General features: G+C 51.0%; 1 protein-coding gene across 1 annotated transcript; it reads right to left on the bottom strand.

The window, feature by feature from the left end:
- LOC142218511 (protein ABHD14A-like) lies at positions 1-6,944 on the bottom strand. Its single transcript, XM_075287273.1, has 4 exons — positions 6,608-6,944; positions 6,114-6,229; positions 1,021-1,256; positions 1-839 (listed from the first exon to the last, which is right to left on the bottom strand). The coding sequence occupies exons 1-4, from the start codon at positions 6,847-6,849 to the stop codon at positions 660-662; spliced, it is 774 nt and encodes a 257-aa protein (XP_075143374.1). The 5' UTR covers positions 6,850-6,944; the 3' UTR covers positions 1-659.
- Positions 6,945-14,428: the final 7,484 nt, after the last annotated feature.

A 14,428-nucleotide genomic window follows, 5' to 3' on the forward strand; every position in this document is an offset into this window, starting at 1 on the left:
TAGGAGGAGCTCACTACATACAGATTATACAGTCGCCACTAGGAGGAGCTCACTACATACAGATTATACAGTCACCACTAGGAGGAGCTCACTACATACAGATTATACAGTCACCACTAGGGGGAGCTCACTACATACAGATTATACAGTCACCACTACGGGGAGCTCAGGAGTTAATGTATACTATGTTATTGGGCTCAATGTGTATAGAGTCTGCAGTAAACTCTTGAGCTCCATCTAGTGGTGACTGCAGGTAGCACAGAATTTTCCATGTCCATGAAAGGGATTTTCTTTCTGTATCTAGAAATAATTTCTGACGGCTCTAAATATATATGAAGAAATAATCTGCACAGAATTGAAGATTTGACGTTACAGATTCACTCCGGACTTTCCACTTTCCATTGCTGGGGTCTGGTAGTTGATGTCGGACATCACTGGGGGTCCCGGGGTCTTGATGATAAGTTCTGGGTTCTGCTCTTCCCCTAATATTCTCCATTGCAGCCACTTACCTCTCCTTGTCCTACACTTGTTGTATATCCATAGTACAGGCTGCACCAGTATAACCAGCAGGTGCACACCCGGCCGCAGAGTCCTTCACCCCTGCGAGATCCTCCAAGCTCTCGCCTCAGGACATCTTCAGGTTCCTCGTCTGATGGGAGTTATAGTCTGCTGAGGAACATGAGCAAAGCCGTGTGGAACTCCTCCGGCCTGTCCATGTAACACGCGTGTCCGGCTCCTTTCAGGGGGCTCAGTGTGTGGTTTGGCAGGTGCTGCAGGCTCTCAAGGGATTGGCTGCCCAGGTTCATGTCCTCTGTGCCATATACGATGAGGGTGGGGACCTGCGGGTGACGTATAGATTATAGGGTAATGTCATGTGACTACACAGAGCCAATCAGGAACCAGACTTTTGATTTTATGCTGTTTACAGACACAAGGTACAGAGAAGTTGTCACAGCTCCACCCCCTGTGACATCACTGAACTCCACCCACATTGCTGACACCCCGCCCCATTCTACACACCTGGACCTGCTGGTACTGCTGGGGCTTGTAGCTCTTTGTCCCCACAGGAGCGACAGGAACAAATCCTCGAAGGCGGTCGGGATGCTGCAGGAGGAGAGGTAAAGAGAAGAGGCCGCTCATGGACGGACTAATGATGAGCGGCTGACGTGTGCCCAGGGCGTCCATGACGTGGAGGAGATACTCAGTGCGCCCCTTCTCTGAAGACATGGGCTGAGCTTGTAAGGATTCGCCATATCCTAGAAGTCAGGACACGGAGAGTCAAGATGCAGAAATACAAGGTGTGAGGATGAACAAGGAGCACGCATGTATATGTACTGTACAGTGCAAGGAGCACGCATGTATATGTACTGTACAGTGCAAGGAGCACGCATGCATATGAACTGTAGAGTGCAAGGAGCACGGGTGTATATGTACTGTACAGTACAAGGCGCACGCATGTATATGTACTGTAGAGTGCAAGGAGCACGCATGCATATGTACTGTACAGTGCAAGGAGCACGCATGTATATGTACTGTACAGTGCAAGGAGCACGCATGCATATGTACTGTACAGTGCAAGGAGCACGCATGCATATGTACTGCACAGTGCAAGGAGCACGCATGTATGTGTACTGTACAGTGCAAGGAGCACGCATGTATATGTACTGTACAGTGCAAGGAGTACGGGTGTATATATACCCTACAGTACAAGGAGCACACGTCCGTATACCCTGCAGTACAAGGAGTAGACTTCTGTATACCCTACAGTACAAGGAGCACACATCCGTATACCCTGCAGTACAAGGAGCACACGTCCGTATACCCTACAGTACAAGGAGCACACGTCCGTATACCCTACAGTACAAGGAGCTCACGTCCGTATACCCTACAGTACAAGGAGCTCACGTCCGTATACCCTGCAGTACAAGGAGCACACGTCCGTATACCCTACAGTACAAGGAGCACACGTCCGTATACCCTACAGTACAAGGAGCACACGTCCGTATACCCTACAGTACAAGGAGCTCACGTCCGTATACCCTGTAGTACAAGGAGCACACTTCCGTATACCCTGCAGTACAAGGAGCACACGTCCGTATACCCTACAGTACAAGGAGCACACGTCCGTATACCCTGCAGTACAAGGAGCACACGTCCGTATACCCTACAGTACAAGGAGCTCACGTCCGTATACCCTGCAGTACAAGGAGCTCACGTCCATATACCCTGCAGTACAAGGAGCACACGTCCGTATACCCTACAGTACAAGGAGCTCACGTCCGTATACCCTACAGTACAAGGAGCTCACGTCCGTATACCCTACAGTACAAGGAGCACACGTCCGTATACCCTGTAGTACAAGGAGCACACGTCCGTATACCCTGTAGTACAAGGAGCTCACGTCCGTATACCCTGCAGTACAAGGAGCTCACGTCCGTATACCCTGCAGTACAAGGAGCACACGTCCGTATACCCTGCAGTACAAGGAGCTCACGTCCGTATACCCTGCAGTACAAGGAGCACACGTCCGTATACCCTGCAGTACAAGGAGCATACGTCCGTATACCCTGCAGTACAAGGAGCATACGTCCGTATACCCTGCAGTACAAGGAGTACACGTCCGTATACCCTGCAGTACAAGGAGCACACGTCCGTATACCCTACAGTACAAGGAGCTCACGTCCGTATACCCTGCAGTACAAGGAGCATACGTCCGTATACCCTACAGTACAAGGAGCATACGTCCGTATACCCTGCAGTACAAGGAGCACACGTCCGTATACCCTACAGTACAAGGAGCTCACGTCCGTATACCCTGCAGTACAAGGAGCTCACGTCCATATACCCTGCAGTACAAGGAGCACACGTCCGTATACCCTACAGTACAAGGAGCTCACGTCCGTATACCCTACAGTACAAGGAGCTCACGTCCGTATACCCTACAGTACAAGGAGCACACGTCCGTATACCCTGTAGTACAAGGAGCACACGTCCGTATACCCTGTAGTACAAGGAGCTCACGTCCGTATACCCTGCAGTACAAGGAGCTCACGTCCGTATACCCTGCAGTACAAGGAGCACACGTCCGTATACCCTGCAGTACAAGGAGCTCACGTCCGTATACCCTGCAGTACAAGGAGCACACGTCCGTATACCCTGCAGTACAAGGAGCATACGTCCGTATACCCTGCAGTACAAGGAGCATACGTCCGTATACCCTGCAGTACAAGGAGTACACGTCCGTATACCCTGCAGTACAAGGAGCACACGTCCGTATACCCTACAGTACAAGGAGCTCACGTCCGTATACCCTGCAGTACAAGGAGCATACGTCCGTATACCCTACAGTACAAGGAGCATACGTCCGTATACCCTGCAGTACAAGGAGCACACGTCCGTATACCCTACAGTACAAGGAGCTCACGTCCGTATACCCTGCAGTACAAGGAGCTCACGTCCATATACCCTGCAGTACAAGGAGCACACGTCCGTATACCCTACAGTACAAGGAGCTCACGTCCGTATACCCTACAGTACAAGGAGCTCACGTCCGTATACCCTACAGTACAAGGAGCACACGTCCGTATACCCTGTAGTACAAGGAGCACACGTCCGTATACCCTGTAGTACAAGGAGCTCACGTCCGTATACCCTGCAGTACAAGGAGCTCACGTCCGTATACCCTGCAGTACAAGGAGCACACGTCCGTATACCCTGCAGTACAAGGAGCTCACGTCCGTATACCCTGCAGTACAAGGAGCACACGTCCGTATACCCTGCAGTACAAGGAGCATACGTCCGTATACCCTGCAGTACAAGGAGCATACGTCCGTATACCCTGCAGTACAAGGAGTACACGTCCGTATACCCTGCAGTACAAGGAGCACACGTCCGTATACCCTGCAGTACAAGGAGCTCACGTCCGTATACCCTGCAGTACAAGGAGCATACGTCCGTATACCCTACAGTACAAGGAGCATACGTCCGTATACCCTGCAGTACAAGGAGCACACGTCCGTATACCCTACAGTACAAGGAGCTCACGTCCGTATACCCTGCAGTACAAGGAGCATACGTCCGTATACCCTACAGTACAAGGAGCATACGTCCGTATACCCTGCAGTACAAGGAGCACACGTCCGTATACCCTACAGTACAAGGAGCTCACGTCTGTATACCCTGCAGTACAAGGAGCACACGTCCGTATACCCTACAGTACAAGGAGCTCACGTCCGTATACCCTACAGTACAAGGAGCTCACGTCCGTATACCCTACAGTACAAGGAGCACACGTCCGTATACCCTGCAGTACAAGGAGCATACGTCCGTATACCCTGCAGTACAAGGAGCATACGTCCGTATACCCTGCAGTACAAGGAGTACACGTCCGTATACCCTGCAGTACAAGGAGCACACGTCCGTATACCCTACAGTACAAGGAGCACACGTCCGTATACCCTGCAGTACAAGGAGCACACGTCCGTATACCCTACAGTACAAGGAGCTCACGTCTGTATACCCTGCAGTACAAGGAGCATACGTCCGTATACCCTACAGTACAAGGAGCTCACGTCCGTATACCCTGCAGTACAAGGAGCACACGTCCGTATACCCTGCAGTACAAGGAGCACACGTCCGTATACTCTACAGTACAAGGAGCACACGTCCGTATACCCTACAGTACAAGGAGAACACGTCCGTATACCCTGCAGTACAAGGAGCACACGTCCGTATACCCTGCAGTACAAGGAGCACACGTCCGTATACCCTGCAGTACAAGGAGCACACGTCCGTATACTCTACAGTACAAGGAGCACACGTCCGTATACCCTACAGTACAAGGAGCACACGTCCGTATACCCTGCAGTACAAGGAGCACACGTCCGTATACTCTACAGTACAAGGAGCACACGTCCGTATACCCTACAGTACAAGGAGCACACGTCCGTATACCCTACAGTACAAGGAGCACACGTCCGTATACCCTGCAGTACAAGGAGCTCACGTCCGTATACCCTACAGTACAAGGAGCATACGTCCGTATACCCTGCAGTACAAGGAGCACACGTCCGTATACCCTACAGTACAAGGAGCTCACGTCTGTATACCCTGCAGTACAAGGAGCACACGTCCGTATACCCTGCAGTACAAGGAGCTCACGTCCGTATACCCTGCAGTACAAGGAGCATACGTCCGTATACCCTACAGTACAAGGAGCATACGTCCGTATACCCTGCAGTACAAGGAGCACACGTCCGTATACCCTACAGTACAAGGAGCTCACGTCCGTATACCCTGCAGTACAAGGAGCTCACGTCCGTATACCCTACAGTACAAGGAGCTCAAGTCCGTATACCCTGCAGTACAAGGAGCTCACGTCCGTATACCCTACAGTACAAGGAGCACACGTCAGTATACCCTGCAGTACAAGGAGCTCAAGTCCGTATACCCTGCAGTACAAGGAGCACACGTCCATATACCCTGCAGTACAAGGAGCACACGTCCGTATACCCTACAGTACAAGGAGCACACGTCCGTATACCCTGCAGTACAAGGAGCTCACGTCCGTATACCCTACAGTACAAGGAGCTCACGTCCGTATACCCTGCAGTACAAGGAGCACACGTCCGTATACCCTACAGTACAAGGAGCACACGTCCGTATACCCTGCAGTACAAGGAGCACACGTCCGTATACCCTACAGTACAAGGAGCTCACGTCCGTATACCCTGCAGTACAAGGAGCTCACGTCCATATACCCTGCAGTACAAGGAGCACACGTCCGTATACCCTACAGTACAAGGAGCTCACGTCCGTATACCCTGCAATGTTCTCCACCTCTTTGGCCCGGGTGAGTTGAGCTGTTGTGATCTGTTCACACGGTGCAGTTTTGTGCCTATGGGGTTGCTCAGTACTAAGGGGTCACGGTGCGATGCCCCAGCCAGTCGGGCCCCGGTGCTGGGGGTTATATGACGGGTCCGCCGTATACCTTGTATATCAGCGATAGCTCCGGGTCTGAGCTGTATATGGGGCTGCTGTTATATCCTATAGTGTCACAGTAGGGCAGGTACTCGCAGCACCCGGGGCCCGTCCGGCTCTGGCCTATGGAATACCTGGCAAGTCGATGGCCACGGCCCGGTATCCGTGTTCTGACAGGATCTGCAGCGTCCCCAGATCCTCCCATGTCTTGGAGGTGAATGATCGGCCATGCAATAAGAGAATCGGGAACCTGAAAGAGAAGAACAATGAATCCTCGCATGTGTGATGTCACCGCCTCCTGACAGCTGTGCTGCCCATGGCGTGTCAGTAGATACCGCCCCGATATATACTCTCGATGTCAGACGTGACCTGAAGACATTTTACCTGCAAGAATTCTATACAGGGAAGAAAATCTGCAGATAAAACCTGGAGGACGAATCCGGGGCTGGACCCAAATCTTATGTAAGACCCTCGTCTGGGGTTCAGAGCTCGCAGCGGCTGCAGCCGGAGCCTTGGACACCAGGACACACGTATGTGTGAACAGCACCTTAAGGGCAGCATAGCCACTGATACACACCCCAGAAATCTCAGACTGATCAAGACCCCCAAAAAACCTCCAAAATCCCACCTCTCTGCGGCCGCCCCCTCCAGGCTGCTCCTGGGCAAGGCCTCTCTGTAGAAGGTGGGCCAGTCTCCGTTTAGGGTCGCCGTCCGCACAGTAAAGTTCATGTTGTCCTGGGGCTCTGCCCGGGGGACCTCGGCTTTGGGCTCCTCGTGGTCAGACCTTACAGAGGGGAGGAGAAGGTAGAGAAGGACGGAAATGGACAAGATGAGAACTAAGACGACGAGTTTATGGCGACCCAGACCCATGATCCTTGTGAGATCTGCAGAGAAAGCCGTCCATGGATGAGAGTGTTGTGCTGACACCAGCTGCAGTCTCAGGCTCTGCCCCTCTGTCTCTGCGCCCCCCCACTGAAGTCTCCTCCTCTGTGCACGAAGAGAACAACCAGCCCCATCCTCCAGGTCACATGACTGAGGACAGAGCCTGAACAGGGTTATACTCCAGAAAACCAGCAGGCTGGAGAATCAGTATCCTCCTATAGAGTGTAAGCTCCTATGGTCAGGGCTTCTACTCCTCCTCCTATAGAGTGTAAGCTCCTATGGTCAGGGCTTCTACTCCTCCTCTTATAGAGTGTAAGCTCCTATGGTCAGGGCTCTTACTCCTCCTCCTATAGAGTGTAAGCTCCTATGGTCAGGGCTCCTACTCCTCCTCTTATAGAGTGTAAGCTCCTATGGTCAGGGCTCTTACTCCTCCTCCTATAGAGTGTAAGCTCCTATGGTCAGGGCTTCTACTCCTCCTCCTATAGAGTGTAAGCTCCTATGGTCAGGGCTCCTACTCCTCCTTCTATAGAGTGTAAGCTCCTATGGTCAGGGCTCCTACTCCTCCTCTTATAGAGTGTAAGCTCCTATGGTCAGGGCTCTTACTCCTCCTCCTATAGAGTGTAAGCTCCTATGGTCAGGGCTCTTACTCCTCCTCCTATAGAGTGTAAGCTCCTATGGTCAGGGCTCTTACTCCTCCTCTTATAGAGTGTAAGCTCCTATGGTCAGGGCTCTTACTCCTCCTCCTATAGAGTGTAAGCTCCTATGGTCAGGGCTCCTACTCCTCCTCTTATAGAGTGTAAGCTCCTATGGTCAGGGCTCTTACTCCTCCTCCTATAGAGTGTAAGCTCCTATGGTCAGGGCTCCTACTCCTCCTCCTATAGAGTGTAAGCTCCTATGGTCAGGGCTCCTACTCCTCCTCCTATAGAGTGTAAGCTCCTATGGTCAGGGCTCCTTCTTCTCCTCCTCTTATAGAGTGTAAGCTCCTATGGTCAGGGCTCCTACTCCTCCTCCTATAGAGTGTAAGCTCCTATGGTCAGGGCTCCTACTCCTCCTCTTATAGAGTGTAAGCTCCTATGGTCAGGGCTCTTACTCCTCCTCCTATAGAGTGTAAGCTCCTATGGTCAGGGCTCCTACTCCTCCTCCTATAGAGTGTAAGCTCCTATGGTCAGGGCTTCTACTCCTCCTCCTATAGAGTGTAAGCTCCTATGGTCAGGGCTCCTACTCCTCCTCCTATAGAGTGTAAGCTCCTATGGTCAGGGCTCTTACTCCTCCTCCTATAGAGTGTAAGCTCCTATGGTCAGGGCTCTTACTCCTCCTCTTATAGAGTGTAAGCTCCTATGGTCAGGGCTCCTACTCCTCCTCCTATAGAGTGTAAGCTCCTATGGTCAGGGCTCTTACTCCTCCTCCTATAGAGTGTAAGCTCCTATGGTCAGGGCTCTTACTCCTCCTCTTATAGAGTGTAAGCTCCTATGGTCAGGGCTCCTTCTTCTCCTCCTATAGAGTGTAAGCTCCTATGGTCAGGGCTCCTAGCTCCTCCTCCTATAGAGTGTAAGCTCCTATGGTCAGGGCTCTTACTCCTCCTCCTATAGAGTGTAAGCTCCTATGGTCAGGGCTCTTACTCCTCCTCTTATAGAGTGTAAGCTCCTATGGTCAGGGCTCCTACTCCTCCTCCTATAGAGTGTAAGCTCCTATGGTCAGGGCTCTTACTCCTCCTCCTATAGAGTGTAAGCTCCTATGGTCAGGGCTCTTACTCCTCCTCCTATAGAGTGTAAGCTCCTATGGTCAGGGCTCTTACTCCTCCTCCTATAGAGTGTAAGCTCCTATGGTCAGGGCTCCTTCTTCTCCTCCTATAGAGTGTAAGCTCCTATGGTCAGGGCTCTTACTCCTCCTCCTATAGAGTGTAAGCTCCTATGGTCAGGGCTCTTACTCCTCCTCCTATAGAGTGTAAGCTCCTATGGTCAGGGCTCTTACTCCTCCTCCTATAGAGTGTAAGCTCCTATGGTCAGGGCTCTTACTCCTCCTCTTATAGAGTGTAAGCTCCTATGGTCAGGGCTCCTACTCCTCCTCTTATAGAGTGTAAGCTCCTATGGTCAGGGCTCCTACTCCTCCTCTTATAGAGTGTAAGCTCCTATGGTCAGGGCTCTTACTCCTCCTCTTATAGAGTGTAAGCTCCTATGGTCAGGGCTCTTACTCCTCCTCCTATAGAGTGTAAGCTCCTATGGTCAGGGCTCTTACTCCTCCTCCTATAGAGTGTAAGCTCCTATGGTCAGGGCTCTTCCTCCTATAGAGTGTAAGCTCCTATGGTCAGGGCTCCTTCTTCTCCTCCTATAGAGTGTAAGCTCCTATGGTCAGGGCTCTTACTCCTCCTCTTATAGAGTGTAAGCTCCTATGGTCAGGGCTCTTACTCCTCCTCTTATAGAGTGTAAGCTCCTATGGTCAGGGCTCTTACTCCTCCTCTTATAGAGTGTAAGCTCCTATGGTCAGGGCTCCTACTCCTCCTCTTATAGAGTGTAAGCTCCTATGGTCAGGGCTCCTTCTTCTCCTCCTATAGAGTGTAAGCTCCTATGGTCAGGGCTTCTACTCCTCCTCTTATAGAGTGTAAGCTCCTATGGTCAGGGCTCCTTCTTCTCCTCCTATAGAGTGTAAGCTCCTATGGTCAGGGCTCTTACTCCTCCTCCTATAGAGTGTAAGCTCCTATGGTCAGGGCTCCTTCTTCTCCTCCTATAGAGTGTAAGCTCCTATGGTCAGGGCTCCTTCTTCTCCTCCTATAGAGTGTAAGCTCCTATGGTCAGGGCTCCTACTCCTCCTCCTATAGAGTGTAAGCTCCTATGGTCAGGGCTCTTACTCCTCCTCCTATAGAGTGTAAGCTCCTATGGTCAGGGCTCCTTCTCTCCTCCTATAGAGTGTAAGCTCCTATGGTCAGGGCTCCTACTCCTCCTCTTATAGAGTGTAAGCTCCTATGGTCAGGGCTCCTTCTTCTCCTCCTATAGAGTGTAAGCTCCTATGGTCAGGGCTCTTACTCCTCCTCTTATAGAGTGTAAGCACCTATGGTCAGGGCTCCTACTCCTCCTCTTATAGAGTGTAAGCTCCTATGGTCAGGGCTCTTACTCCTCCTCTTATAGAGTGTAAGCTCCTATGGTCAGGGCTCTTACTCCTCCTCCTATAGAGTGTAAGCTCCTATGGTCAGGGCTCTTACTCCTCCTCTTATAGAGTGTAAGCTCCTATGGTCAGGGCTCTTACTCCTCCTCTTATAGAGTGTAAGCTCCTATGGTCAGGGCTCCTTCTTCTCCTCCTATAGAGTGTAAGCTCCTATGGTCAGGGCTCCTACTCCTCCTCTTATAGAGTGTAAGCTCCTATGGTCAGGGCTCTTACTCCTCCTCTTATAGAGTGTAAGCTCCTATGGTCAGGGCTCTTACTCCTCCTCTTATAGAGTGTAAGCTCCTATGGTCAGGGCTCTTACTCCTCCTCCTATAGAGTGTAAGCTCCTATGGTCAGGGCTCCTACTCCTCCTCTTATAGAGTGTAAGCTCCTATGGTCAGGGCTCCTTCTTCTCCTCCTATAGAGTGTAAGCTCCTATGGTCAGGGCTCCTACTCCTCCTCTTATAGAGTGTAAGCTCCTATGGTCAGGGCTCTTACTCCTCCTCCTATAGAGTGTAAGCTCCTATGGTCAGGGCTCCTTCTTCTCCTCCTCTTATAGAGTGTAAGCTCCTATGGTCAGGGCTCCTACTCCTCCTCTTATAGAGTGTAAGCTCCTATGGTCAGGGCTCTTACTCCTCCTCCTATAGAGTGTAAGCTCCTATGGTCAGGGCTCCTACTCCTCCTCTTATAGAGTGTAAGCTCCTATGGTCAGGGCTCTTACTCCTCCTCTTATAGAGTGTAAGCTCCTATGGTCAGGGCTCCTACTCCTCCTCTTATAGAGTGTAAGCTCCTATGGTCAGGGCTCCTTCTTCTCCTCCTATAGAGTGTAAGCTCCTATGGTCAGGGCTCCTTCTTCTCCTCCTATAGAGTGTAAGCTCCTATGGTCAGGGCTCCTACTCCTCCTCTTATAGAGTGTAAGCTCTTATGGTCAGGGCTCTTACTCCTCCTCTTATAGAGTGTAAGCTCCTATGGTCAGGGCTCCTACTCCTCCTCTTATAGAGTGTAAGCTCCTATGGTCAGGGCTCCTTCTTCTCCTCCTATAGAGTGTAAGCTCCTATGTCAGGGCTCTTACTCCTCCTCCTATAGAGTGTAAGCTCCTATGGTCAGGGCTCCTACTCCTCCTCCTATAGAGTGTAAGCTCCTATGGTCAGGGCTCTTACTCCTCCTCCTATAGAGTGTAAGCTCCTATGGTCAGGGCTCTTACTCCTCCTACTATAGAGTGTAAGCTCCTATGGTCAGGGCTCTTACTCCTCCTCCTATAGAGTGTAAGCTCCTATGGTCAGGGCTCTTACTCCTCCTCTTATAGAGTGTAAGCTCCTATGGTCAGGGCTCCTTCTTCTCCTCCTATAGAGTGTAAGCTCCTATGGTCAGGGCTCCTACTCCTCCTCCTATAGAGTGTAAGCTCCTATGGTCAGGGCTCCTACTCCTCCTCCTATAGAGTGTAAGCTCCTATGGTCAGGGCTCCTTCTTCTCCTCCTATAGAGTGTAAGCTCCTATGGTCAGGGCTCCTACTCCTCCTCTTATAGAGTGTAAGCTCCTATGGTCAGGGCTCTTACTCCTCCTCTTATAGAGTGTAAGCTCCTATGGTCAGGGCTCTTACTCCTCCTCTTATAGAGTGTAAGCTCCTATGGTCAGGGCTCCTACTCCTCCTCCTATAGAGTGTAAGCTCCTATGGTCAGGGCTCCTACTCCTCCTCCTATAGAGTGTAAGCTCCTATGGTCAGGGCTCCTACTCCTCCTCCTATAGAGTGTAAGCTCCTATGGTCAGGGCTCCTTCTTCTCCTCCTATAGAGTGTAAGCTCCTATGGTCAGGGCTCTTACTCCTCCTCCTATAGAGTGTAAGCTCCTATGGTCAGGGCTCCTACTCCTCCTCTTATAGAGTGTAAGCTCCTATGGTCAGGGCTCTTACTCCTCCTCCTATAGAGTGTAAGCTCCTATGGTCAGGGCTCTTACTCCTCCTCCTATAGAGTGTAAGCTCCTATGGTCAGGGCTCCTACTCCTCCTCCTATAGAGTGTAAGCTCCTATGGTCAGGGCTCCTACTCCTCCTCCTATAGAGTGTAAGCTCCTATGGTCAGGGCTCCTTCTTCTCCTCCTATAGAGTGTAAGCTCCTATGGTCAGGGCTCCTTCTTCTCCTCCTATAGAGTGTAAGCTCCTATGGTCAGGGCTCCTACTCCTCCTCTTATAGAGTGTAAGCTCCTATGGTCAGGGCTCCTACTCCTCCTACTATAGAGTGTAAGCTCCTATGGTCAGGGCTCTTACTCCTCCTCCTATAGAGTGTAAGCTCCTATGGTCAGGGCTCTTACTCCTCCTCCTATAGAGTGTAAGCTCCTATGGTCAGGGCTCTTCCTCCTATAGAGTGTAAGCTCCTATGGTCAGGGCTCCTTCTTCTCCTCCTATAGAGTGTAAGCTCCTATGGTCAGGGCTCCTCCTCCTATAGAGTGTAAGCTCCTATGGTCAGGGCTCTTACTCCTCCTCCTATAGAGTGTAAGCTCCTATGGTCAGGGCTCTTACTCCTCCTCCTATAGAGTGTAAGCTCCTATGGTCAGGGCTCTTACTCCTCCTCTTATAGAGTGTAAGCTCCTATGGTCAGGGCTCCTTCTTCTCCTCCTATAGAGTGTAAGCTCCTATGGTCAGGGCTCCTACTCCTCCTCCTATAGAGTGTAAGCTCCTATGGTCAGGGCTCCTTCTTCTCCTCCTATAGAGTGTAAGCTCCTATGGTCAGGGCTCCTACTCCTCCTCTTATAGAGTGTAAGCTCCTATGGTCAGGGCTCTTACTCCTCCTCCTATAGAGTGTAAGCTCCTATGGTCAGGGCTCCTACTCCTCCTCCTATAGAGTGTAAGCTCCTATGGTCAGGGCTCCTACTCCTCCTCCTATAGAGTGTAAGCTCCTATGGTCAGGGCTCCTACTCCTCCTCCTATAGAGTGTAAGCTCCTATGGTCAGCGCTCTTACTCCTCCTCCTATAGAGTGTAAGCTCCTATGGTCAGGGCTCCTTCTTCTCCTCCTATAGAGTGTAAGCTCCTATGGTCAGGGCTCTTACTCCTCCTCTTATAGAGTGTAAGCTCCTATGGTCAGGGCTCCTACTCCTCCTCTTATAGAGTATAAGCTCCTATGGTCAGGGCTCCTTCTTCTCCTCCTATAGAGTGTAAGCTCCTATGGTCAGGGCTCTTACTCCTCCTCCTATAGAGTGTAAGCTCCTATGGTCAGGGCTCTTACTCCTCCTCCTATAGAGTGTAAGCTCCTATGGTCAGGGCTCCTACTCCTCCTCCTATAGAGTGTAAGCTCCTATGGTCAGGGCTCCTACTCCTCCTCCTATAGAGTGTAAGCTCCTATGGTCAGGGCTCCTTCTTCTCCTCCTATAGAGTGTAAGCTCCTATGGTCAGGGCTCCTTCTTCTCCTCCTATAGAGTGTAAGCTCCTATGGTCAGGGCTCCTACTCCTCCTCTTATAGAGTGTAAGCTCCTATGGTCAGGGCTCCTACTCCTCCTACTATAGAGTGTAAGCTCCTATGGTCAGGGCTCTTACTCCTCCTCCTATAGAGTGTAAGCTCCTATGGTCAGGGCTCTTACTCCTCCTCCTATAGAGTGTAAGCTCCTATGGTCAGGGCTCTTCCTCCTATAGAGTGTAAGCTCCTATGGTCAGGGCTCCTTCTTCTCCTCCTATAGAGTGTAAGCTCCTATGGTCAGGGCTCCTCCTCCTATAGAGTGTAAGCTCCTATGGTCAGGGCTCTTACTCCTCCTCCTATAGAGTGTAAGCTCCTATGGTCAGGGCTCTTACTCCTCCTACTATAGAGTGTAAGCTCCTATGGTCAGGGCTCTTACTCCTCCTCCTATAGAGTGTAAGCTCCTATGGTCAGGGCTCTTACTCCTCCTCTTATAGAGTGTAAGCTCCTATGGTCAGGGCTCTTACTCCTCCTCCTATAGAGTGTAAGCTCCTATGGTCAGGGCTCTTCCTCCTATAGAGTGTAAGCTCCTATGGTCAGGGCTCCTTCTTCTCCTCCTATAGAGTGTAAGCTCCTATGGTCAGGGCTCCTACTCCTCCTCCTATAGAGTGTAAGCTCCTATGGTCAGTGCTGTTACTCCTCCTCCTATAGAGTGTAAGCTCCTATGGTCAGGGCTCCTTCTTCTCCTCTTATAGAGTGTAAGCTCCTATGGTCAGGGCTTCTACTTCTCCTCCTATAGAGTGTAAGCTCCTATGGTCAGGGCTCCTACTCCTCCTCTTATAGAGTGTAAGCTCCTATGGTCAGGGCTCCTACTCCTCCTCCTATAGAGTGTAAGCTCCTATGGTCAGGGCTCTTACTCCTCCTCTTATAGAGTGTAAGCTCCTATGGTCAGGGCTCCTTCTTCTCCTCCTATAGAGTGTAAGCTCCTATGGTCAGGGCTCCTACTCCTCCTCTTATAGAATGTAAGCTCCTATGGTCAGGGCTCTTA

The sequence above is a fragment of the Leptodactylus fuscus genome, chromosome 9 (assembly GCF_031893055.1).
Source record: "Leptodactylus fuscus isolate aLepFus1 chromosome 9, aLepFus1.hap2, whole genome shotgun sequence".
NCBI lineage: Eukaryota > Metazoa > Chordata > Amphibia > Anura > Leptodactylidae > Leptodactylus > Leptodactylus fuscus.